At 39.1% G+C, this 27,090-nt stretch overlaps 2 protein-coding genes across 4 annotated transcripts; one reads left to right on the top strand and one right to left on the bottom strand.

Moving 5' to 3' along the window:
- The first annotated feature begins 1,551 nt into the window (after window positions 1-1,551).
- On the top strand, window positions 1,552-24,789 carry LOC134741573 (insulin-like growth factor I). Of its 3 annotated transcripts, none has more exons than XM_063674405.1 (5): window positions 1,552-1,806; window positions 13,456-13,625; window positions 17,015-17,126; window positions 17,398-17,602; window positions 22,876-24,789. In XM_063674405.1, exons 2-5 carry the CDS (start codon window positions 13,466-13,468, stop codon window positions 23,011-23,013), a joined length of 615 nt encoding a protein of 204 aa, XP_063530475.1. In that variant the 5' UTR covers window positions 1,552-1,806; window positions 13,456-13,465; the 3' UTR covers window positions 23,014-24,789. The 3 variants fall into 3 exon arrangements, with proteins under 3 accessions (XP_063530475.1, XP_063530476.1, XP_063530477.1); XM_063674406.1 differs by having other exon boundaries at window positions 1,555-1,806; window positions 17,018-17,126; XM_063674407.1 differs by having other exon boundaries at window positions 1,584-1,806; window positions 17,398-17,503.
- On the bottom strand, window positions 24,778-26,762 carry LOC134741572 (uncharacterized). Its single transcript, XM_063674404.1, has 3 exons — window positions 26,448-26,762; window positions 25,612-25,840; window positions 24,778-25,142 (listed from the first exon to the last, which is right to left on the bottom strand). Exons 1-3 carry the CDS (start codon window positions 26,693-26,695, stop codon window positions 24,969-24,971), a joined length of 651 nt encoding a protein of 216 aa, XP_063530474.1. The 5' UTR covers window positions 26,696-26,762; the 3' UTR covers window positions 24,778-24,968.
- Window positions 26,763-27,090: the final 328 nt, after the last annotated feature.

Here is a 27,090-nt window from a genome sequence, read left to right on the forward strand (position 1 = left end):
CACGTGCTATTAGCGCGACTATAAACTTTATTTTATTCTTTTTGTAATTTAAACCATCTGTAGCGTGTCATATTTAGACAATAGCCGTTAAATAAAGAACCTACCCCTGTTATATCTATCTTTTCTTTTCTACCTCCTCACTCCTAGCTCCGTTACTCACTCCTCCAATATACGTGGAGGAGGGAGTAACGTGACAAGTTGCGCTATTCATCATAATAGCTTTGCTTCTAATTCAATTTCGTTTTTTTTTTATTTGCGATCCTGATCAGACCATGAGTACACCTTGTTGGGAGCATTTTCAAGGCTACGTTTCGTTTACCTACGTAGGTAGTCGCCAATCAAGAACCCATCCCCAGCAGCAACATAGACTTTTTGTAGAGACCCACATGGTAAATCTCTCGTATCTTCATGGCTCCGCCATTAAAAATAATTTAAAAACTAGATTAAAAAAATAACTATCGAACTTGCCCACAAAATTACACGAAAATCGGTTGAGAGACTTGAGAGAAATGCGACCTGTAGAGGAAAACTCCAGGTCAATTATATGCTTCAACAAAAGTTTTCGTATGCCCCCTTTATAAGTATTTGAGTAAAATAGACTTAAAGCATATGTAAATAATAAATATTGATCGATCGATATTTTCATTTTATCCTTTTTTTCTGTCACTTATAAAGTGCCGACTAATCGGCTTTTTTTGCCGACTAGTCGCCGACTAATCGCCGACTACAAATGTGGCCGGATAGTCGGCTTTCCCGACTAGTCGGCGATTAGTCGGTACATCCCTAATTTTTACATATGCAAACTGAATGGTGTATATAATAAGTGTTCCGGACGTTTGTATTATAGTTTTTATTTTATTTTGGGTAGTTCCATTTCATAACTTTGACGATAAACAGGAAAACCCACCTCACCCCGTAGTCCCTCGTAATTGGGGTGATGGGTGGGATGGGTACAATTTCAATCCAACAATCTTCCAAAATCACCTTTGTACCGTACAAAGGTGATTTTGGAAGATTGTTGGATTGTTTTTTTTTTATTACGAGTATTACTATAGTTCCATTTTATATTGGAATACATTATGTTTGTAGCAGTAGCCTTAAATTTCCATCTCACCCCCCTTTCAAACCTTCTCTCCCCATTCATAACCAAACTCTCCCCGCGAAACCTACTCACCCCATTTTACGGTATTGCGATGGCGCTACAAGTGATATAACTCACAGTTGTTGGCTCAAAAATCGTTTTTAGGGTTCCGTACCCAAAGGGTAAAAACGGGGTCCGGTACGGGGTACTAAGACTCCGCTGTCTGTCTGTCCGTCACCAGGCTGTATCTCATGAACCGTGATAGTTAGACAGTTCAAATATTCACAGATGATGTATTTCTGTTGCCGCTATAACAACAAATGGGTCATTGAAGCATCTTCCTTTAGGTCCACATGAACGCAAGGGCTCATACAAATTGTAGTCGCGATGAAAATGAATATAGTGTCTAATGACTGGGAACTGGGAACTGTCTAAATGCCGGGAGCGTATGGGGATCAGGTTTCTTCGGGAGGGCTATCCTTCAAGGGCCTGAAGCGTGTAGCTGTGGGAGGAGTGGGGTCAGCGGGAGCGCGGGGCGTGTCGCTCGCGCCGCCCATCGGCGTTATTTAAGCGGCGCGCGCGCACGCGTGCCGGGCAGCTGAAGCCCGCGCACAGTTCAACCGCGACGCCGATAGCCGCGATCTCGGAGTTCGCGCGTTTCACCCGGCATCTGTACGGCCTTGGCATCGCCTTCAAATCAGCTTACATTCGTTTCTGCATATAAGGTGAGTGCTTTTAGCCTTATTTGAAGTGTAAGAATTTTCATTTGACAGTTTGGAATTTTCTTTAGCAATAAGTATGGTATTCTAAGTTAATAAGTGATACATATATGTATATATACCAATACCGGTTATTTTCTAAATGTGCGCGTTTTACAAGCGTTTACTAACCCACACCTCGTAAACAGGAGCTTCTATCGGCTATTTAGGGTTGTCAAAATTCAAATCATTATCTTATCTGTGGTCGTGCACGCAAAGGGACCACAAGTTATGCCAACCCTAATAATTGCCCGAAGCAATGCTGAGCCGAACGGAGCAGAGTTTGCCCGAAGCGAGGAGTTTCGCACCCCTGCTAAAAGTCCCTCTTATTAAACATAGTAGTAAGCCAACCTAGTCCCACAGTAGTAGATAAGCTCCATAAGGCCTCGTTGTGAGCATGTGAGCATAATATTTATGATTTTGATAAACACAGAAATGAATGCCCTTATATCAGGGTTTGAACCCCGAACCTCCTCCTTCATAAGCAGATTAACTACCGTTTACGCTAGGAGGCCGTTAAAGTACCTAATTGTTTTGTTCGTTTTGCTCATCGCAACGCCAAGAATCGCGTGACCTAGTTATTATCATAATAAAAATATTATTAAAACTGATATAGGTATAAAACTGTGATATCAACAGATTTCAATACAAAAAAAATGTAAGTGACTATATAGACATTTTTTTACCGAGGCCTATATGTTACCTACAGTTGATGATATTGTTTTATGATTTGGACATTTACTACATGAGCACATTATGCAGCAAAAGATAGCAGTAGGGACGGTTAATCATTTGTTAATAATTTTATAACGCATGAGATTTGTCTGTCACAACCTACGAAGTTTCAATCCAAATCAAAAGCTCAATATAATCCCTCTCAACCCCCTTAGAAAATTTTAAAGTCCATTAATTAAAAAAAAAATCGCTCCCGATACAAACTTTCAACCCGTTTTTCACCAACTTGGGGTTTAATACAAACTTTCAACCCATTTTTAACTCCCTTAGGAAATAAATTTCGAACAACGCTAAAATCACTTCTCTTATTATTGTGTCTTTTTACGACATTTCCAGTTCACTATTTACAAAAAATTTCGTTCCCGATGCAACCTTTTTTCACCAACTTAGGGAATGAATTTTCAAAAATGGTTATATCAGTTTTCGTCTATTTTAATAGGTTTATTTTATATTCATATTCATATATTTTATTGCGATCATGTTCATTGCGGAGGATGGTATAAAACATTATGAAGTAGGTACATGATACCCCGTTAGGGCACTGCAACAATCTTAATATTAGGTACTTAATGGTAACTATTTACAAATAATACATTTTTAAACTAGAAATTTAAATGCCCTTTTACCAAGTTTCGAGTTCCTCGCTTAGGGGTTGAATTTTCAAGAACGTTGAAATAACTTTTTTTGTAATCTTATATTACGCCTATCTAAGAAGTTTTAAAGCATTTGTAATGGATGAAGGCCCTAAAAGGGTTTACATTATTAACTAGAGTCACACACAACACATCTTTCTCGCTATCTGGACATATATGGCATTCTAGTTAATAATGTAAAACATGGAAGATATTTCTATTAGTTTAAATGACCCCGCAGTCGAAATTGTCCCCCTGCACCTCATATCTAATTAGCGATACTATCTTTGTTAGGTACTTGATCCAAGCGCCTTATTGTAGGTGCCTTTCGGTGATGCCAGAGTAACAGGCTAGCAAAGAGGTTTACATTTTTAACATTGTATACCTTTTCCTGGGACTAGCTCTTAGTCTAACAGCGGAACATTCAACTACTGAGTCAGAATAGGAAGTGCTACTTTAGCTACCAAAGTATGAAAGCTAAGGAGTGAACAGAACTGTCGGTCAAATGCAATAGTAAACACATATTAAGAGTCCTAGTCGAGTGAAGTGACTGATAACGCGAACCTGCCTACTTGATTTATCTAACCGGGCTAAGTTATGGAAAAAACTCACAAAGTCAGAATATGAATTGAACTTCATTGTACAATATTCCTAATGGTAGGAATTTCCTAATATAGCGAGAATTTAGCTACGACGATTAGGAGACATAGACATTCATTCATAGGTATGTTTTAAGTCATGAATAATTTTGTTTCCTTTAAAGATTTAAAAAAAAACCGGACAATTGCGACTCGGACTCGCCCGCCGAGGGTTCCGTACTTTATAGTATTTGTTGTTAAAGCGGCAACAGAAAAACATCATCTGTGAAAATTTCAACTGTCTAGCTATCACGGTTCGGTTCGGTTCGATACAGCCTGTGGTGACAGACAGACGGACAGACGGACAGTGGAGTCTTAGTATTAGGGTCCCGTTTTTACCCTTTGGGTACGGAACCCTAAAAACGTGCTTTATCGCCATGTGCATTCTAGAAAAACGATTTTATATTTGGCTAATGCAGTTTCTGCATGTGCTGCACCTCCGATCTCTGACGGCGCACAGACCTCTTTCTCTTAAGAAACTGACGCTGCAGCATCTGTTAAGATGCTGTGTCCAATGATGATGATGATGATGAAACACGTAAATAGTAGGGATTTTTTTAATATGTATATACAAATATAGACAAATTGAAATTAAATTAAAAAACTATACCTAGCAAAAGTTCATCTAAGTTTTGTACAAATGTATCGCTAAATTAACTCAGAAACATGAGAGGCTCGGCACTTGATTATTTACTTCGTACTTAATTATATGTTTCGTTCTTTATGAGGTGTTGTGTGTACAGTCAGAGATGGTTCAAAAAATATCTAACCACAATAATGAATAACGGATAAATAAATAGTTCGCCAGGACCTCATATTTCTACTGCTGGCGAAATGCAGCCAACTCGGCAGCTGCCCCTGCCGTTCTCACGGTACGGCCAATATGCGACGCCGCGAAAGTGCTGACGCACGTTGCGTCCCACACTAAACATTTCCCTTTCTCCCAGGGAACCAAAGTCAAACCATTCGGTCTCTTCCCGTCAGAGCGACTGAGGCCCCTCTGGTTTTTCCTGCAGTGGAACCTCCGTTCCAGCATGCACGGGACGTTTGTAGAAACCATCGCCCTCCGCACAATATCATTAAGCGCGTGGTGCCGTGGGAACCTCCCCGTACACCGACCACAACTCAACGCGTGATGACCGCCGCTCTCCACCATAGTACCGCAGATTCAAACGTGGGGTTCACACACCGCACAGCCCAGGCGAAGAGCAACTGCAATCCGCGTCGAGTCGTTGTCAAACAGTGTACCCTAGTGCGGAGAGGGAAGCTCCACGCTCCAGACTCCGGCTTCGACACTGCGATTACCCTCGCCCTGTCTACACCCACCGCACTCTCCACCAAGCCACCCAGCAACCGCTTAACCCCCACGCCATTCCACAAACGCTGACGATCCGGTCTCTCCGGCGCCGTTGCCTCCGGGTTGAGAGCCAGCCAAGCCTCCATAGCTTCCACAGCGAAAGGTATGGATACCCCTGTCACCATCTGGAGACATAATTTGAGTGACAAGGTCCACGACCCCTTTTTTTTGTTAACGGAGTGGGCGAATGTATTTACGCACCGTCCCCCCGGCCGCGCGAAGGCCATTGGTGGGGGGGGTTGGGGTGTGGGACTCGCCGCTCCTGTCCCCTCTCAACTGGCGAGAGGGGAGGAGAACTTAGCCCTACCCACTAAACCCACTCCGGCGTTTCGCCCTCTTCTCTTTGCCGTTTGCGAGAGCACCATGGGATCGAGTACACTTAACTCCACCATCCACGACCCCTGCCGCCGGCGCTAGAAAGGCCGGCAAGCTTACGTCCCATACGCGCCTTACGCCTAGCCCACCCGAATCACCCGATCGAATGGGAAGGGAGGCCTGATCCCACTGGTCCGCATTGAGGGAGACGTTCAACAGTGACTCTACCTACAATGAATGATTATAAACATAATATTAGATCAGTAATAAATAATTAAATTAAGTAATTACTGCTCGGAAGGTGCGGGCTACGAACTATAGTCGTATTAGTCGTCCATCCTATGCGCGATGCGAATACGGCTCAAGAAAGTTAAACTTAAACTTATTCTAAGAACTACCTATAAACGTTGGAATGGAGATCATAAACGGAGCCCCCGAGCGTACTATGGTGCTATTACCGACTATGTCTACTGGCTTTACGACAAACACCGGCTAAGGAACGAAGAGCAGAATTTAATTCGTTATAAATTTCGTTTACAATAGGTATGTTGTAAATACAAATACGCTTTAGTCTATATTGCACATTTTTATAGAATATAATTAATAATACAAAAAGAACAGCAATACGAATAGAGGTAATAAATTTACTATTATATACTCATTTATTATTATTATTAAACTAGTAGCAACTAGTAGTTCGCCCCGAACGAACTGAGAACTCGTGATTCGGTCAATTATGTGCAATTATTGATAGTCTTTTATCCTCAGGACTATATATAGAGTGGATTCCTAAACATCCAATAAAAATGGAGAAATTCAAGATGGCGGCCGTTTTTTACAATTTTGACTACGGATTTACGTTAAAGGACCTTTCGGATCCGCAGATTTTAATTTCAGTATGACTAGAACAAAAATTATTAAATTCGAAATGGCGGCCGTTTCTTACAAATTTGACTACGTAGAATTAAGAGGGAAGAATAACTACTGACAATAGGTACTTTTTTGATGAAATTTTCATTTCTGGAGAAAACGGCTTCCACTAACTAAATCTTAACAAATCACTTTGATTTTGATGTCGATCGCTTCAGCATAATATATTCTAGGTTTATAGGTTGCGCTTTAAAAAAAATATTATTGCATATTTTGAAAAAAAGAATAGGTACCTAGGTATATTCCCCCTTATTCATGAAACTTTACGGGCCTGATTTAGTTAAATTATGTTTTATCCCTTTCTTACAAATACATAAGTCAAAATGACAGATAAAGACAAACGATTCATAGCTAATTCAGGCCAATAACGCGTTTACGAATAACGCCATAAAGTCTTTCATTGTTTCAATAACGTACTAAAAAATCATGGAGAATGGAAAATATTTAGAAGTGGAAAAATATTTTCTCTTTTTGTATGGACGAGTACGTAGTTTTCTTCCCTCTTAAAGGGCCTTTCGGAATCACATTAGAATCAAAAACTTCGAAATGCCGGGACGTGCCCTAAAGGTTGCCGACCTAGCACAAAGATACGCGAAGTGACGAAACGAACAACAACAAAGTAACTGTTGTTGACGTAGATGTTTGACAGGACAAACTATCTAAATTGGGGTCGAAGGCAATCGGTCTCAAAAAATTACAATATCCGATGTCACGACCGACCACCTCTGACATATGACCTGTAACTACTCTCATTGAGTGGGTAACGTTCGATGTGTGTTCGAAATACGAAAAGGTTTTCGCAAGAAAGACAGATCATATTGAGATAATGCGAGTCCGAGGCAAGAGATAACCGAACAATCTCTTTCGAAATACCACTTTCATTTAGGATGAGAGCCCAAGTTGTACATGTACTGCCTCGGGACAAGATGTAATTCTATCGGTACCTAATTGGCAATGACAATAATAAGATAAGATAAGATACATTTATTGTTAAAATTGTACAAATTTTACACGTCAATTCAATCATACTATTATAATATACAATGTCAATCATATTATTATTATAAATTTGTATAACATTACAATGTTCAACTTGTGTTCGTAAGTTCTATTGATTACAATTCTAATAATCATTATTACAATTCTGATAATGTATGATTAAAGCAGAACACACTGTGCTATTTTGGTTCGCGGTAAGACAATCCGCGTAGGCGGCGGACACCAGGTTAGGTGACACTAGGATAGGAACAGATGATGAATTGAGGTGTCTCGCCGCTAGAGCACTGACCGCCGCAACTCGCCAATTGGGTGAGCCGACGTTACACTTGACCCCGCAAACTCTTCAATTGTCTTTTGTCCCGAGCTGTGATTTAGGTAGGTGATATGTAGGTACACATGTTTGTTGACTGCTCACCACAGGTTGCTATGCCCGCGGGGGCCCGCCACGTGTCCCTCTCGTAACATTTACACTGACTATGTAAGTACACACGGCTTCGGCCTAATAACTTCAAAGTAAACCTAAACAACGCGTGCGGATCATATAGACATACTTGTGTTACTGTTACTATGCAATATGAGAATCGAACTCGTAAGGTCCGGTCCACTCGAATGATCAAGTTATTATTAGCAGGCTGTTAAGTCACAGCGCACTGATACCGGTTTAAGCTATTTGTAGACAGGAGTCACAACGTGCCTAAGTAATCGTACCTATAGGTAGCATGATAAGCTATAATTTTATCCGTCTATCGGCACTTAGCAACTTGCGCTACTTCTCGGGCGCGCATGTAGGAATCAAGGGGCCTTATTCGAGATGCACAACTGTCAGTTTCGGCTTCAACATCAGTTCAACAGTGGAATGAATCATTTGTTCATCAACTGTGGAAAGTATCATTTGGTACAACCAAAACTCATTCATTGAAAAAATTATGCAACAAAAATCAACTTTGTTTTCTTACTACTATACGGTTTAAAATGGCTCTGAACTCGGCGTGGTTCGGTTTGGTTTCGTTGTCACCTAACTGTGTATTGCTAATGTCAAATTTACCTATTCGACAACACACGATTTCTTCCATTCAACTGAAGTTCAACACGAAACGTCACTTAACGCATGTCAAATACCGCTCCAGTTTTTAAGTATATTTGCTCCTAACGGAGACGCAGCATAACAATGAAGGGCATAATTATCACAATTAAATACGAAGGTGACTTGCAGGCATCTGTCAGTTGTATAATCTCGGCCTTGAATATCAGCAGCGAATCATATGATTTTCCTCGCTAAGATTTCTTCAAGCGAGTTGACTTAAACCTCTTAAATGGTTAACGTGAACCGTTTAGGTTTAAAACGTTGATCTGCTCCGTAATGTGAGCGTGTGAGCGGTGTGAGGTAGCGTGCGTTCGAGACAGGGATTCACGTAATTATTCAATCGAGTGCTGGTGCACCGAGCGAGACGGAGGAGCCGGCGTGCACGCGGCTTGCGTGTGATCAGTGATCGCTCGCCGCCGCCGCGCCGCCGCGGAGACAACACTACACCTCGTTCCTCGTTACCCGCGCGGCTCCTGTTCCTCCAAACAGTGCGTCGAATGCGTAAGACCCGCCGCGCGCACCCGCAAACCGCTGCCACAGAGCGTTCTGTTATCTTCTTATATTTATTTGTTACTTTTAACTTGATATTACTGGTAAATAAAGACATGCATGAATTAAGACTGTAATTTAGTATGTATTTCGTATTTACCTAAGTAAAGACGTAGGTAGATACAGTTATTAACCTTTTCGCCGCCATTGGCTTGATATTAAAGTCAGTACATTTCGTGCCCCAGACGCCACTTTTTGACATGGCGTTATTACTTCATTGACGTGGCGGCGAAACGGTTTTAAATATAATAAAACAACACGACAAGGGGTACAGCTCGACAAACAATAGAGTAAGACCAAGTTGTAGTTCACATTTAATTTTAATTCTTAAATTTCTTGTCAAGCTGTATTATGTATCGAAATATAGGAAATTATCTAAAAGTTGTCTCAAAGGGGTATCTTAACATTAGATAGGTAGGTACTAAGTAATAGTAGTTGCTTTGTAAGCTGCGAGGTCTAGCAAGAGTGACTTAAATCTGAATAAATTTAACGCTCCGCCTTTTTGAAAAAAATCCGAACACTACATCGAAAAAAAATTTACTTAACCATCGATCCTGCTCACAAAATTTTACGAGAATCGGTTGAGAATTGCGACCTGTAGAGGAGAACATCCGGACATACGAAAGCCCATTTTTGCCCAAGCTGAAACGGAGACCTCTACTAACGCTCGGTCAATAATGTTCTTACCTATTCACCAAATATTGAAATCCATATTCATATTTTGGAACATCCAAAGAAACAGGAAAGAGAGACTCGAATGAAGTTGAACTTTACAAGCGACGCAGTGCAAATGACCTATAAGCAAAACATCGAAGTCTCTGCTGCATTGCGTACCTAGAGGTCGGATCAATATTATTTTGATTTCTACTGTAAGGTCCTTAACACCGGGATCATCCGTGTCGCGTACAGATGCGGTTAGTAATAGTATTGGTTGCTGCAACGCATTTTCTACTATCTAGCAAAATATAAGTTGCAGAACATACTCAAAATTTCCGCAATTTCTGGAAACTTTCATGAGAAAGTTATCATGCAACGCTAAAGTCGTTCTTCAACGTAAATAAATAACGCGACGGCTGAACGTCCTCCGACTTATATTACACCAACCGTGATGTAAGCAAAACCGAGCGGTAGTTTAGTTACACAGCAAGCACCCACCCTACGCTATTCTTGGCATGGCACTTATAAAAAGGAAGAGGCTGATTTGCATTTTTATCAGAGGAAGGTGAAGTCATCATCGTTTTAGTTAAACCGTTTAAGAACTTCGTTACTTATTGCTATGCTTCCGAACGCAGAGAGCAAGGAAAGCTTGTTATCAGAACTGACACACAAATAGTATTCTGAATCTAAGTAATAAAACAATTGTATTGTTGTGCTAGTTCTATAAATGGACTGTTCCATATATAATGGTCGTTGTAAAGTGGTGTTATTTTCCTGTTTACGGCGCGGGACGCTAAGTGGCAATCTAAGATGCAACTGCACTGCACGTGGATACTACCGCACTAGTACTCTCGCAATTGGACCACTGCGATGCACCCGCACCGCACCGTGTAAAACTTTTGAATTTTCATGTCTAGTGAAATCGGTCAGACACCTCTTTAGGTACCTACACTTAGATGCCTGGAAGACTTAGATGCTAAGCGTCATAACCCTCATAAGCCCTACACGTACCTGCAACTCGAGACAAACTAAACCGTAACTTTAAGACAAAGTTTGGTTTTGTGAGCCCCATTAGGGCATTTCATAATCCGGATAAGAATTGTTAATGGGCTCGCCATTGCCAAATGCGGCAAGGAAGAAGAAGAAGAAGGTACCTACAGACCAAGAAGAAATTCTAGAAATTTATTAAGGGCACCACTCAGCTTTAACATCTATCTTCTTCTGACGCATACTTAAGTGCATTTTTTACGTTTGTATAGTTTGATATTTGACGTTTGCTATAGGTAACGGATACATTTAAGTAGCCTCAAAACTTTACAATCGAAAAATGAGAAAAAATACTACGGATTTCATTAATAATTGTACATTGATGCATTCATCAGTATAAAGTTATGTATTAAGAGATACTTACTTTAAATCAGATCACAATCCGCCATATTGAAGTTTTGGGCATTTTTTCTAACCGCCTTTAAAACAAGCTTTAACCACACCCGTACAGGCTCTCGTTATTCGTGAAAAAACGGATTAGAAAGTTGCATCTTATCCACAAGCGTGGTAGATAATTAGGTGCTAATTTTGACTTTTTTCCTCGTGTTCACTGGTGGAATTGACTTTTAAGCATTTTAACTATTATCACTTACGTATAGAACCGGTACAGTGAACCAGTATTTCGCGCCTTTAGTTGCTGCCGTTTTGGCATCAAACCATAGAAGCGGAGCGTGAATCTCGCGACCTAAACGCGTAAGCGCCATGAATTTTACGGCGCTTTTTTTGTTTCACTCGGTAGCAAAGTTTGTTTACCTAACCCTCGTGCCTTGAAATCCTCGCAACGCTCAAGATGCCACTTTTCGAACCACTTTCGCCTGCTCGGGTTGACAATATTTGCACGAGGAGTTAAACAATAACTTTGCCCCCTTATTCTAAGTATTTTTTTTTGTTCTTCCGAATGAACTGCGTTTTGTTTTTATTCATTGTGATGCTTGCTATTTATTTTCTTCGGAAAACGCCTAGTTTAATAGGTACCGAAATATTTTTAAATCATGTTTACGAAAATCTCAAAAAATGCGATTGTTGTGACAAGCCAACTGGTGTTGTCACTATGTTTCCCTTTAGTTCAATTTAATTTAATTTCCACAATTCCATGTACCTATATTGCTCTGTAAGTAAGTAGTAAACACAGGTTTAATGAACTACCGAACGTTGCCGCCTGCGTTCCATCGCTAACGATAACTGGAAAACACATCTCTTGGTCCATGAAGAGTACTGATACTAAGAATAGTACTTTTGCGAATACTATAGTTATTTGTTCTACAAGGAGGCAAAGTTGATGTTTAAAAAATCCTTCGTGCTAAATATTGATACCCGAGCAAACGAAAGATTCCAAAATTGCACCACGAGCGTAGCGAGTTCAGGTCTTCTGCCGCAGACGCGGCATGACCATATCCTGAAGGTAGGACGGCGCGACTGAATTGTCAAACGTCAATGTTTTAACTCCTTTTTAATATTCCGCGAATACGAATACACGAATTAGTATTCATTGCCTCACTAAAGAAGAGTGAAGTTCACAATACATTTAAGTACAAAATTAAGTTGATATCAATTGTTTATAATATTATAACCACCGCGGCATTAGTAAACAGCGTGAAGCAATCGTGCTCCGACCTGAACATCAGCTAAGTATTCAAAATAAAACAAGTAGTGGGAATCGAACTTTGTTCAGATCACTCTCGCAGGCTCGCATCGCATCGTTTACTGCAACTGATATATGTACTTAAACTGCACCGGTGTCGGTGCCGGTAGTTTAATAAAATCTACATATACGTACTTAGTAGTTACTAGACTGCCTACTTAAAATATTTAATAAAATAATGTGATTTGTTCCTAGCGTGTCAGAGTGGACTGCCCACTGATGAGGCGTTGGAACCAATTACATGAGCCCAGCGCATCATCGAAATAATTAGTGTAAATTAGTTTTTAGGTATTTATTGTTTTAATACATATTGTACACACTAACATAGATATAGGTAGCATATTATAATTTTTGTACTAACACTATATGGGTTCTGTTCTGTGCCTGAAATAAATATTTTCAATTTCAATAGCACCGATATCAATCGTCTTATCAATCCAAAACAGATCTTTGATTGCAAACATTATCGGTAAGTGCATTTTCACTTCCAAAACGATACACTTAGGAAATGAAACGAGTGTTTAGGGATCCGATTCCTGGGCGTCGCCGGATCGGGTTACCGCCACCCTTCACTATAAAAGCGGCCGCTACTCGGATTACGTACATTCGATATTCAGTATTTCACATGTTACATCTGAAAAAAGAATTACGCTTCAAGCTTATGGCTTAGTGTTGTTCCTGATAGTGACTAGGTAAGGATCTCAGAGCTTACGAGGATTCACTGTGTTGGCCCTTATTTGTCCCTTGAATGAACCTTTAATATATGACATCTATTACAGTTTTTAATTTATATATAGTAGTGTGACTACTTAAAAAAAAAACACATCAAAATATTTAATAAAATAATTTGATTTGTTCCCAAACTTGTTCATTTATACAATCAGTTCAATTTTTCGTCTTTGAATAACTTTCGCGGCGTCCGAAGACTAGAAATAACTATGTACAGCGGACGAGGTGTTCAAAATGATCTTGTTTTGAACACCTCGCCCGCTTAGCAACTTCTGCTGCTGAATGTATGTGTATTGTTCCAGCGGTAGCAGCATGCTTATCAACTGTGCGGTGGTTTTGGTGACGGCGTGGGCGCTGCAGCCCGCAGAGGCCGCCACGGCCGCCAGCGTGAAGCTGTGCGGACGCAAGCTCAGTGACATCATGAGCAGGGTCTGCCACGTCTACAATAGCCCCTCCTGGGGTGACCCCACAGGTTAGTCTGTCAGGTCAACTAAACTTGACCTATGATATGATTAATGAAAGACATATACTCACTACTTGAATGTGACACCAGACACCAATGAGTTTTTGCATCAACATCATACAAAGCCTCTAAATATCACTCTGTATAAAATTCCATCGAAAAAATATGTATATTTTTCCGTTTTTAAGACAAAACCTTTGATATAAATAAAAAAACACAAAGCAACTAGTTAAAATTAAACGCGATTTATTTTATCAATAGCTACTCAAAACGTAATCTAATGTGACCAAATTAATGCAATGGGTTGTGACTTCTTTGGCCTTTATTGGCAGTGTTTATTTAAGGATTTGTTATTGTTATTCGACCTTATTATGGCAATAAAAAAAATACAGGAAGAGAATCATCGCATCGTAAATATAATCAAATGCAGGCATACCCACGCGTCCTTCTACCAACGAAACAGCTATTGTCACCTATAAACTATCGCCCTAGCATACTTTTACAATGCATACAATGCATATGCTCAGGAAGTATGTACTGTTTTATGTCCACATAGACAGCCAAAGTACCTCTTTCTAGCACGTTTAAAAAAAGTAAATGATCTTGGTCGCTGGGTGGTTGGTGGTGCGGGCTTCGCGCGTCTTATTGTAAATACAATTTTAATTAAATATAGAATATTAACTCAATTTTAACACAATCGACAAAAATGACTGAAATTCTAATGCAATGACAGACGCATACTACGAAGGAATATTCGAAATTATTAATAGTCATCTCTATTATAGCTACATAAGGGTCTCAAGTCCTCGACACAGGAGGACTACAATTCTAGAAATTTGTATTAGTATATAGGTACTTATACAGTAAAATATTAATTAATTAAATACGTCATAAAATTAATAATTACTTATAATAATTCTGTACACGAGCCGTTAATAATCATAATATTCTAACATCCGCCAAGCAACAGCGTTATCGATAGGTGTTCATCCGAGTAAGGTCAACACTCAACACTAATAATGGCTTGTACGACATTGTCAACAACGTTATCTCACGCCAAAATTGTGCTAATTATTGCAATTCAATTAATTGTCAGCAAAGAAACTTTGAACTGTACGCTCTTGACTGTCATTTAAAGTGATAAAGTCCGGGTAACCTATAACAGTCAACAAACAATTATAGAGCATACATAATTTGCATCACTTGCATAATACAGTACATAATTGTAAAGCGTAGGTTAAATATTAAACGTGACTTAATTAAAAACATTTCAGCGAGTTTTGATAATAATAGATCCGGCTAAGTATTTTTGCACTCGTACTTCAATTCATGACTGCAGTAGGTTCACTGTATAACAAAACCCCTATTTAGGTATAGCAAAATTGGACATATACTTATGTGTAATCAGCTTTTTTGTCATTGTTCCTGCAACCAGCTGCAATGCAGTGTTTACTTGCTTTAGACATATTTCTATGCGACACCATCTGGTGACGGCCGCGCGACGCGGAGTGACACTAGTCTGGCAATGCCCACTAGGAATATTTATTAATTATAATACATAGTATGAATAATTATCTATAGGTAACTAATACAGTATAAAATTATCATGGTTGTACCGTATCTAATTATGCGATGCTATATCGGTTTTTATCGCAGAATTATTGACCTTTTGATTGTTTACGTCTGGAATAAGTAAATAGGTAAACATATGAATACATTATATATCGAGGTTCTCCGAGTACATGTACCCACCTATTGTACAGTCAACAGCAGAAATGGCTATGCGATTTGTACACGCTCTTATTCTCCTTATCTTCCTCTAGATTTGAAAGCGCTAGACGGAATTATCTTCAAATCAAACGGAGGCTTAAGAAGTGGCTAATTGATAAAGTTTTTTATAATATCAATGAATTCTTCGCAAGTTAACAGATAGGTACCTAAGTACTACCTATGTATATATACTTAAGTTTAAGCTTAGTTTTAGGACAGGTAGGTGACCTACCTTAATAAAATTGTACGCCCTAGCAGGTAACTGTTGAAACTTTCTGTATGTACACAGTTATACAATAAAAAAATATTTTATTCTATTCTATTAGACTCTTGGCAACAAAGTTGTGTTTAGATTATTTTAACCAGTTGACCCACTTAGCTACGTCTGCCTTCTGCATACCTTTACCTATCTATACAGAGTATACAGACTAGCTTTTATGATGATGATCAGTAAAAGCTACCCAAAATAGTAAGCCAAAATAGTCCAGATAGGGTCCGTGCAAGCTAACTTCGTACCAACTTGAATAAAGCGACGGCAGAGTTAGCTTTGTCCAACTAACAATTTCTACTAATGCCCCATAGTTGACATTTATCAAGGTAGCCGGTAGTTATAATAGTACATTTCGATGCTAGTGCGGAAAGTATGTCATTACTAAACAAGTACCGAGATATACTCGCCTACGGCTCGTGGCAAGACTCGGGACGAGTGAAGAACTTTTTTAATACAATTGTTAAAAAAGTGCTACTTTACGTAGCTGTTCAGCGTGCGGAAAGTTGGTTTTCGCGAACTAGTGACTAGAGAACTTTCAATTTTCCAATTTTTTTAAATTTATACTTGTTCCAATTCATTAACTACTAATTAATATTTATGACTTATTGATTAGTTTCCTTTTAACGTCGTGACCAACATAAAAACCTGCTGTTAATGTAAGAATACGAAAAATATACATATTTCATATTTTATTACTTACCTCTTCATCATTATAACACGTTTATTATTGAAAAACCGTTCTTAATAAGTTGTCTGAATGGAATGGAATATTAGCTATGGAAGGTAGAGGTAGGAGTAGCTGCCGAAACGCCTGTCAAAGAAAAGGCGTTTTTTCTTACTGCAAGCTAAGTTTCCAAAGGCAACATTCGATATTGTTTTATTCCTTATTTGTTGTTTTTCTTATTTTTTCAATTTAAATTTATTTATTTAAAACAAAATGCAGCGTTACTAGACTAGCCTAAGTCATTACATTTCTTATATCTAGGTTCGATTATAAATAATAATAATAAAGAAAACAATAAAAATAAATGCATGGACTATTTTCGCAACTGCATTAAAAAACGTCGTTCGATACACGTGCGGAAAAGTTATTCTCAGTTCACAGGCATTTAGGTAAATTAACTATCAACATAAACCAAACCCGCGCCTTTGAAAATTATCCTATCGTCCTTCCTTAGGCCTTTCTGTACCATGCCATGGTATGGACACAGTTTAAGGCCATATGATAGTGACATAAACTACTATAGGTATTAAACACATTCACTGTCGCTACAACACCACGCTAGGTGTGTTCATTTTATATTGGAAATGGGGCGCTTGGCACTGAAAGTGTTAAACCACTGTTATGTTTTTCCAGTAGTAGTGCATCCAGGCATGCGTCGGAAGAGACAGGCTGGCATCGCGGACGAGTGTTGTACCTTCGGGTGCACGTGGGAACAGCTCAATGAATACTGCGCCATCAGTTCTAAGTAAGTTACATGCAATTGATAGGGTGAACAGTTGAGTCGGGTTGATATGAAAGATTGAAATAAGTAGGTGCAGCAAATTCCGGAAATCATTCTAAAAGTTTCGACATTTTTAATAATCATTATATTAAACGAGGCTCATGAAAAATACTGGCACTTTCCGATATTCCGATATCTTTAAACCCTTACCGATAATTCCACACGATTTACAATACAGTTTGGGGCATTTGCCCTACATGCCCTATAGAAACGCTTCTTATTTATTACTGTTCAGTTCGGAGTCGGCGCTGAGCGAGCTGGAGGCCCACATGCTGGAAACGCGAGGCACGGAGCACAAGCGCGAGGCGGAGCGGCAGGCCGCGCCGGAGACGCCGCCCGAGGTGGGACGCCGCAGTCGCGGGTACGGGCGCAGGAGGGGCCGTTGTTGGTGCCGGCGCAAGCGGCGCACGGGCCGACGGCGTACTCTCATGGGTAACATGGTGTGTCTATCGTTCATCGCTCACTTGTTCTCTATCTTACCACGCCTACACGAGTCACAATCGTTTATAGAAAACGCCAACCGCAACTTAAAGTATGGAATAAAGGACGTGACTTTACGCATCTGTCATCCCGATACGAGTACCTTACTTTTCGAATGGCGTTTGTCGATAAACGTTTGTCATGTTGGCTACGGCCCCAGACACGAAGCGACTGATAAAGATGCTGTCTTTAACTCTTCATACAACGTTGCGTTTGTACGACTCGGATGCGCCCTCTTGCTCTTTATTTCAAAGGAACGCGAACGCAACAAAGTACCTATGAATAAATACATAAATAATAGTTTAATGTCCTTTTTTTCAAATGTTTTTTCTTAATGATTTATTGTTTCTAATGTTTGTTATATGAGTACTAAGTACCTATTATTTTAGCGTTATTTACGTGCGTTAGCGTGTTTTTAAATACTTAAAATTGATTTAGAGAGTTATAAAATACTAGCATTTTGACGTTATTTGTGACATTCCATGCCTAAAGGATCCTAATGCTCCATGTTCATAAGGATCCTTTTAAAAAAAGACACATTTAACCTGCGTTAGTGTTTGTAAATATAAGTGAAAACTGATTAAGTAGAGAACAATGAGATGATGAACACTAACAATTCATTATTAATGCTTTGCATGTTGGGCTGACTAAACCCGTCACGTAACAAACTCCTCACAAAACACGTATGAGCTCCGTGACGTTAGATTATCTCTACTGCGGAGCTCGTTCGCGGCTCACTTGGCACGCCTCTCATATTGCCATTACCAGTATTATCATTATCACTCATCGATGAGCACGTTGTCTTTTGATACCTATCAATATGCATTGGGAACTTTAGACGTAAGTAAGGTTACCACACCGAACTATAGTCTTACCACGAGTTTGAACCCTCCATATTCACCAGCGACTGCATAAACTAACTCACAATGTATCTCTCGCGTCTCGTCAATTACATAGGTGCAAGCGAAATGCAGCGAGTTGACGCAGTTGCTAGGCGTTTTAAGGCCGCGGAAAACTCATGGTAAGGGTACAGTAGTACAATTTTGGTCCACAAGTTTAACATACTTAAATAAGTAAGTATCAATATAGTCTTCTCTTTTGTGTTGCCAAATTTTTGTCATCCATTTATGAAAATATTTTGACTTGAACGAAGATATCCGAGCTTGGAGAATATAACCAACGGAGACGCCTTGTCTCTAATTTGCTGTACAAAAAGTCTGCCAATCTGTCTGCAAGTCTGCCGTCAAATGTATACGTAACGTCAAAATAGCCATGTCAGATAAACGTCAGTCCATACATTGTGTATGACCATTGGCCGACTATTTTCGACAAAGGGGAACGCCTGTTAATAGCTACTCCGTTTGGTTATATTCTCTAAGTATCCGAGTTAGTTTGGGATCATAGTTGGAGCTCTTAGACTAGGTACGAGTGCGAGTGTACATTACCTACATTCCTGATAAAGTACTTTCTTTATTTGAATTAAAGTTTCTTATATTGGATTTATAATAATTTTATAATAAATGCACTTTAAGAGAAAAGGGGACGACCGTCTCTCCATTCAAACGTAGTCCCAATTTTCCTCTCTGGATATTAACATTATTGAAAATATTTTGACACAATTTGATGTACTTACATACATTGACCATAGCTATGCCCCCCTCCTTCGTTTGATTTTTTTCAATTTTTTGATTATTGTTAGAGTAAGTAGAGGGGGAAAAAACAAATATCATAAAAAAAATTAAATGCTCCTAACTTTTATTTATAAAATAAAACTATGAAAACGGATTATAAAGCGTATATTGAATTTATAATACATCCCACATTTGTTATTTATAATTAAAAATTAGAAGAATAATCGAACGAAGCGGCATAGCTGTGGTTGATATATATGTGTCAATTTATGTCTAAATGTTTTTAATAATGAAATAAAACTATGAAAACGGATTATATCGCGTATATTGAATTTATAATACATCCCGACGTTTCGAACTCTTTACAGCGTTCGTGGTCAACGGGTGACTGAGGAAAAATTACAAAATGCAAAAATACCCACATACTAAAATAATGAACAATCATAGACTACAAACTTTAAGGCTGGTTGTACATGCAAAATCGGTTCATAAGGCTAGTTATACACTATAATTATTTTTCAAGTAAAGATATATATATATACGCGATAAAAATAAACTATGCCGGCTCCAACCCTACACCACGGACCCGAGAAGATTTAATTCCCTCCTAAATTGTAGGAGGGTATCCCAATATGGGACCGGCAACAAACTCGGCGGGACACATCTTTTCAAAACATCAGAATGTCCAGCATCATCCAACACTACGGTCTCACAGTCTATGTCTCGCTTGCTCCTTTATCAGGTGGACTACAGGATCCCAAGCTGGTGGTAGAGAAAAGCCATCTTCCCTATTAAAGTTTGGATATTTCTTAATCTCAATGGCCTCGCGCAGCATTCTGGGTATGTAACGCTTCTCCTTGGCAAGAACCAGAGGCTTATCAAACTTGATTGAGTGATTGGCTTTATCCATGACATGCTCACAGACAGCAGACCTAGGTCGACGGTGCTTGACATCAGCTATGTGTTCCTTCACCCGAGTGGAAATGCTCCGTTTCGTCTGCCCGACATATGATAGGCCACACTCACAGTCCAGCCTGTACACTCCTGCAGTCTGTAGAGGGGTATTGCATTTTACAGGCCTCAGGAATTGTGACATCTTCTTCATTGGCTTGAAATATGTTTTTATAGAAGCACGCTTCAAGATGTGGCTGATCCTGTCCGTGACCCCCCTGACAAAAGGCAGAATGGCAGGCCTGCGCTCGACTGTGGGGATCTTAATGTGGGACCTCTGGTTGACCCGCGGTATCCTGAGCTCGTTTGCCTGGAGCGCGCGCCTGGCATGCTGGAGCTCCGCGGCCAGATGCTGGTCATCACATATCCTCTGGGCTCTCTGAAACAAAGATTTGCCTACTGTAACAAGTTGACTGGGATGGTGATGCGATTTGCCATTTAAGTACCTATCAGTATGAGTAGGTTTCCTATACACAGTGCGACCTAGGGTGTTATCAGGATTTCTTTTTACCAATACATCTAAGAAGGGGAGAGAACAGTCTTTTTCCAACTCCATAGTAAATTTTATTTTGCTATGGATGGAATTTAGGTGATCCAAGAAAGTTGAAACACTACTTTTTGGAAGTATAGTAAAAGTGTCATCTACGTATCTTTTAAATATCTTCGGTCGCACAGGAGCCAATGAGAGTGCCCTCTCCTCGAAGTCCTCCATAAAGATGTCAGCGACTACTGGAGACACCGGAGACCCCATGGCCACGCCGTCGACTTGAAGATAGAATTCACCATTCCATAGCAAGTAGCCAGATGTAAGGCAATGTTCCAACAGCTTAGCATATTCCTCTGACATGTTCTGCTCACATAACCTCTTCTTGACAATTTCAATGCAGTCTTGTACCGGTAGGCTTGTAAATAGCGACTGGACGTCAAAACTGACCATGATCTCATCATCACTGTGAGACCGTAGTGTTGGATGATGCTGGACATTCTGATGTTTTGAAAAGATGTGTCCCGCCGAGTTTGTTGCCGGTCCCATATTGGGATACCCTCCTACAATTTAGGAGGGAATTAAATCTTCTCGGGTCCGTGGTGTAGGGTTGGAGCCGGCATAGTTTATTTTTATCGCGTATATATATATATCTTTACTTGAAAAATAATTATAGTGTATAACTAGCCTTATGAACCGATTTTGCATGTACAACCAGCCTTAAAGTTTGTAGTCTATGATTGTTCATTATTTTAGTATGTGGGTATTTTTGCATTTTGTAATTTTTCCTCAGTCACCCGTTGACCACGAACGCTGTAAAGAGTTCGAAACGTCGGGATGTATTATAAATTCAATATACGCGATATAATCCGTTTTCATAGTTTTATTTCATGAGTAACTATCGCGGTAACCGAAGACAATATTATGTTTTTAATAATGTTAATATCCAGAAAGGAAAATGGGGACTACATTTCTATGGAAAGACATTTCTATGGTTTCGGGGAGGTCATCCATTTTCGTCTTAACATCATGTCAATGTTATAGGGCGCAATCAAGCGCTTCAAGCATTTTTTCCCATTAATTAAATTCACAATAAATTGCATAAAAACAGTTCATTTTTCACGATTCAATAACATTAACAAAGTGATACTTTATTTCAGGGAGATGCATCAGTAAAGTAAAATATCCCACACAGATCAGTCTATCTTACAATAGAGAGCAGTACATTAATCGAGTCTATTACTTAGCCATTATTTGTGACATTTTCAACCATAAGGTACCACATTGTCGCTTGTCAATAAGGTTGATTTCAAACTGAAGCTATATGGAAATAGCGCCTTATTGACAACCGACAATAAGTACCCTTTTGATTGGGAATGGCACATTAAAAAAGTCTTAAGATGATACTAGGATAGCAACTGCAGCAGCATTGATAGCAACATCGCAACGCTTGCAGCGTTACTGCTGCGGCGTCAACGCGGGCGACTTAACTGTAAATTTCACTAAAAATGAATGACGGATTGAATTGAACGGTCTAATCAAGAAAATTTACCGTGACATGACGCGGATCATGGCTGCAGGAGGAACGTTGCAAGTTGCAACAATGTGGCAACAGTGATGCTGCTGCAGTCACCATTGTTCTAATGTTGTTTAGGGTAGTTGACAAATTTATTATAATTTAATATCACTTTTGTATACCTGAAAGCAATACAAAAGTCACAAATGATAATCAAAATGACAATCGCACTTTACTGACGAAACGCTACTAACAAATTGGCAATCGTAACGTCACGATGTATTGCTATTTTGTTTAGAAGCCGTTTCGACGTAAATAAATTGCGATTTTGTCGGTGAAATATTGCGTTTATGCATAAAGTTGTAATACAATTTTTTTTTAAATAAAATGTACCATTACTTTTACGTTTTTGTATGTTTAAAAAAAACTAAAATTTTGAAACTGAGGTCTTGTTATAATTCCCATATATTTGTTAAGTTTCCAATTTATTATGATAAATTGCTCATTTTCTATTTATTTAACTAGTCAGTTGTGTCATGTGTCAACAACCCTATTATGTACTTTAATTTCTTTCGTGTCTGGGCACCTCCCTCCCGACGCCCGTTATGCCGGGCCGAAACCAAAAACTGACGTTTTTCCGTATTGTTTTAGATACGAGACCAAATCAATAACAGACCAGAGCCCGTCGTGGGAACCGTGTCCCCGGTGCTGACGTGGGGCCGCACCCTCAACACCGACCTGCCGCCCGTGGAGCGCGACCGCTACAACTACATCGCCGTCTATTCTTAAAAAAACATCGCTATTAAAAACTAGAGTTTTAACTTGTCTGAGCCAATTGGAAGCTAGCGACGATACTGGAGGCGACGAGAAACATGCCTCTTAATTCAGCGCTAGTCGCTGACACATTGACGTGTCGCCTATTGCGAAGTTTTTCCACCGGGAAACCCATGGTGTCTGCTACCGCGTAGCGCTACAACCGTAGCTCAGCAGTGAATGAGTTAAAATGGGCTGCCTGAAGTGCCTGGTTGAAAGATATAACGTGTTGCTGTCAAGCAAAGTTTTATGCCGGTGTCATACAAATATAAATAGGATAACAATTTAGATATTTAATTATATTATCCTAGTGGAAGTAAACCCATATTATAATGGTACGGTATGACGTGTTATAATTAGGTATCAAAGCCTCAAAAAAATCCGTTTTCATTGTTTCTTGAGTGCCTATTCGGTTGACTCTTCCTGTATTATGGCACCAACACCAACAATAGGGTTAGCATCTGCCACAGATGAACGCGGTAACCGGTGTGTTTCTGTTGGTGTTCATATAGGGGCCGTGCGCGTTGGAGAGTCTGCCATCTTGTGGCCTGAATCGGAAACATAAACCGTACATTGACACTTTACGCCAAAGCAAGTGCTGCCCTCTACAGTTCACGAATGTTTTCTTGTGCATTGTAGGATCTACCATCTTGTGGGCTACAAGCTTAAACTTGACATTTACACTTCACTCCAATAAACAGGGGGTTCCAAACAGCTTGTGCTGCCCCCTACAGATCATGCACGCTCCCTATTGTTCAACTCGATCAGTAAACCGAATGTACGGTATATTGAGCTAATATTGAAATAATTATTTCAACAGTTATTACATTTTGAAGGGTGCATGATTACAACAGTAGGTACCTAGCAATTAGCTTGTAAAATTGTAGAAAATAAAATATTGTAATGAGTAAATAGAACAGCCACCTAGAAATATAATTTTGATGCAATTGATTCGCTAGTAGGTAAGTAAATAGGTATCTTAGTTATTATTTTTATATTATATAAAAGTTTTAAATTATCAATATCAGCAATTTTAATATTAAATGGAATTTTACAATAGACACTATAGCTATCGTAAATAAAATAAAAGATAATTCATTCCAAATGACTACCGCCTTGAGTATGAGAACGAATTTTTATCCTACCTATGGACAGTTTTAAATATTTAAAGAAAACTGGTATTATGGATAAAATGTAGTGTACCTAGATTGACATGTGTGATGTGTTCAATTGTCATTATTATATATTATGTCATTTATGTCTAATAATTAAGTTACTTGAGGTCTCGAAAAATTCGGTCAATTAGGCAAGCAGCAAGTAGGAATTTTATACCACCTTAAAAATCATTGTAATTTATAATCATTTATGAACTTGTACTAGAATAATAATTAAGAGTGCATTATCATCCTTTATAATAATAGTTCAAATAATCTAAGATAATAATATAACAAATAACTTCTATAATATAAGGTTCAAAGATCTCTAAAGCATCTGTGATAATTCCAACCGAGAACTTTAATTTATAAATATTTTGTAGAATCACCATAATTGTGTAGCATAAAGTATTTTCTTTGACATGATAGCAAATGCATTGTATGTAGTTTTAAGTAATTAAATATAAAATAGGAATCAATTTGACTGAAGTGGATGCTGTAATAGAAAAATCATCCTCATATACATTCTCTTATTTAATATTTCATTAAGCATCTAAGCAACACAAAGGTCCATTAAAATAATACATGGTTTGAACAATTTCTTTGTTTCATTTCTATTTACAAAACTGGAAATTAAATGCGATCAAATATTGTATTTGTAGTATTAGTATCACTTATTGTTTTATTTTCATCACTGTTGGTATCTGGTTTAGAAAAGTAATATTTTTGTAAAATAACATACTTGAGGGTGAATATGGCCACCAGCCCGATGCCTAGTCATAGCGGCCCCTTATCCTTGTCATCGGAGCCGGGGCCCACGCTGTCGCTCGCTTGACCACTGGCCTCTTTTGCAGGTAATATCTGGAACCGCAGACTGTTTCCTTTGTTTCTTCTTTGAACCACTTTCCCAACAGATTTTATACCTTTTTCAATGATAGAGTATATTTTTTCCTGAAAATTATGATAAACCTATTAAACAAATACATGATCAAAGAAAACTAAGAAACCATTATGAAACACAACACAACCATACCAACCAACCATACAAATATGAAACCAACATATACAAATGTCTTTATTTGACCCTATGGTTGACTGGTTGACCCTATGGTGGTGGTTGGTGGTATGGTTGACCTTTTGGCATTAAGTCCGCCATTGATATTTTTTTATTTATTTGTGCAATAAAGTTTAAATAAATAAACACATTCAATTTAATGTATGATAAGATAACATTTATTGGTACATTAAACATACAAATTCCACAGTCCTATCATGTGTCTACACATGTAGGAGATTAAGTCCGTGATTTACATAATTACATTCCATTCAAAATATTCATAAATAAACCCATTAGCCATTAGACACTCATTAGCACAATCCAGATTTAATTTAATAACTAGGATGAAAATAAAATACATACTGTAGTCTCAGTTTCCTGCCCTCCATCGCTAGCGATGACCACCCGGACCTGGTGATTTTTCCCTAAAAGTTTCAGCATCTTCTTGACGCCTGTCATAAGGTCATGTTCACCAATTTTTGTAGAAAGTGTGAGTAACTTCTCCCCTTTCATAGCATTGTTTTGCCGGGATGCCTGTTTTTGTTTTCTGTTTTCTAGTTCTTCGCTGTGGTATTCAGCATTAGTCATCAATCTGCAATACAACATAGTGATAGGGTATTAAAAAAAAACATTTATTTCGGACCACTATAAAGGGCCCTCCACGCTCGTGCGAATCGCGGCGTGAACCCGCGAACGCGAGTGTGGAGTAATAGTTCAGTAATCAGCGACGTTGCAATGCGGGCTTAAAATCCATACAAGGTTAGTTAGCAAGTACACATTTGTCCCTGCAGGTACAGTCGCCATCAGATATATCGGAGCGGCCGAGGTGCTCACAAATATCTGAACGCGCCTCCATTGTCAGGGCGTTAGAGTGCGTGTGCAGATATTGTGAACACCTTGGCCGATATATCTGATGGCGACTGTACTTAAAACTATGTATATTAATTTTAAGTCATAAACAAAAGAATAGCTCAGAAAACTTGTACTCGCATGCTTGAAAAAGATTAGTCTAATAGTCCTCACGCTGAGCCAAAAGTGAGGTGGTGAATTCCAATACATATTTGAATTCCTTCGCAGATAACGCACATAGCAAGAGTGAACTTAGCAGCAAAGAAATGAACTACGGAATTAAATATATTGTCACTAGTATTCACCTGGGCACGACTAACAGAAGAAGAATGACCCTCTAAACTACTTACTTGTACACAGGCCGCCTAGTTTTTGCATCCACGTCTTGTATTTTAACGAGTTTCAACTCTCGCTTCTGTGAAAGGTTCTGGGCATTCTTCAGATCCGTAATGGTGACAGAGTTATCAGGGCTAATCAGCGTTATCCTGTTTTCAAAGTTCTTCCCTTTGGGAATTTCTTTGCCGTCTGCTGCAAGCCTGGCTAAGGTCCGACATTCTAAAACGGGCCTAAAACTAATTAATCTTATTAATGAATTCATTATTGTGCGCTTTATTCAAGCTCGAGATTTGTATTCTTTATATAGACACAGATATACATAACATTCATTGAATGTACAGCTGATAATCTGACAGTGACACTGACAGTATTTTGACAGTAATAAGATGTATTTTTCCTGGTATTCATCTGCTTTGATTGTATAGCTCGCTTGAGCTCGCTCCAGACTACGTGGCGCGAAGCCTCGAACGCGAGTGTGGAGTCGATTTCGCTGATTAGCGAACAAGACTCCACACGCGCGTTCGCGGCTTCGCGCCGCGATTCGCGCACGAGTGTGGAGAGCCCTTATAATGTATTGTTTGTATTCGTTTAGGTGATTTTGGTTCAAAATCCGTAACAGACTACCGCACCACTCCGCGACCTTGGTGCGGTTAAAAT

Source organism: Cydia strobilella, chromosome 5, assembly GCF_947568885.1.
Source record: "Cydia strobilella chromosome 5, ilCydStro3.1, whole genome shotgun sequence".
In the NCBI taxonomy this organism is placed as follows: domain Eukaryota; kingdom Metazoa; phylum Arthropoda; class Insecta; order Lepidoptera; family Tortricidae; genus Cydia; species Cydia strobilella.

Coding starts and splice junctions, on each gene's coding strand:
- LOC134741573 (XM_063674405.1), top strand. CDS start 13,466: ATGCTTATCAACTGTGCGGTGGTTTTGGTGACGGCGTGGGCGCTGCAG. Junction 17,127..17,397: donor TACTGCGCCATCAGTTCTAA/GTAAGTTACATG, acceptor ATTACTGTTCAG/TTCGGAGTCGGCGCTGAGCG. Junction 17,603..22,875: donor GTACTCTCATGGGTAACATG/GTGTGTCTATCG, acceptor GTATTGTTTTAG/ATACGAGACCAAATCAATAA.
- LOC134741572 (XM_063674404.1), bottom strand. CDS start 26,695: ATGAATTCATTAATAAGATTAATTAGTTTTAGGCCCGTTTTAGAATGT. Junction 25,841..26,447: donor ACTAGGCGGCCTGTGTACAA/GTAAGTAGTTTA, acceptor GTTGTATTGCAG/ATTGATGACTAATGCTGAAT. Junction 25,143..25,611: donor GGCAGGAAACTGAGACTACA/GTATGTATTTTA, acceptor CATAATTTTCAG/GAAAAAATATACTCTATCAT.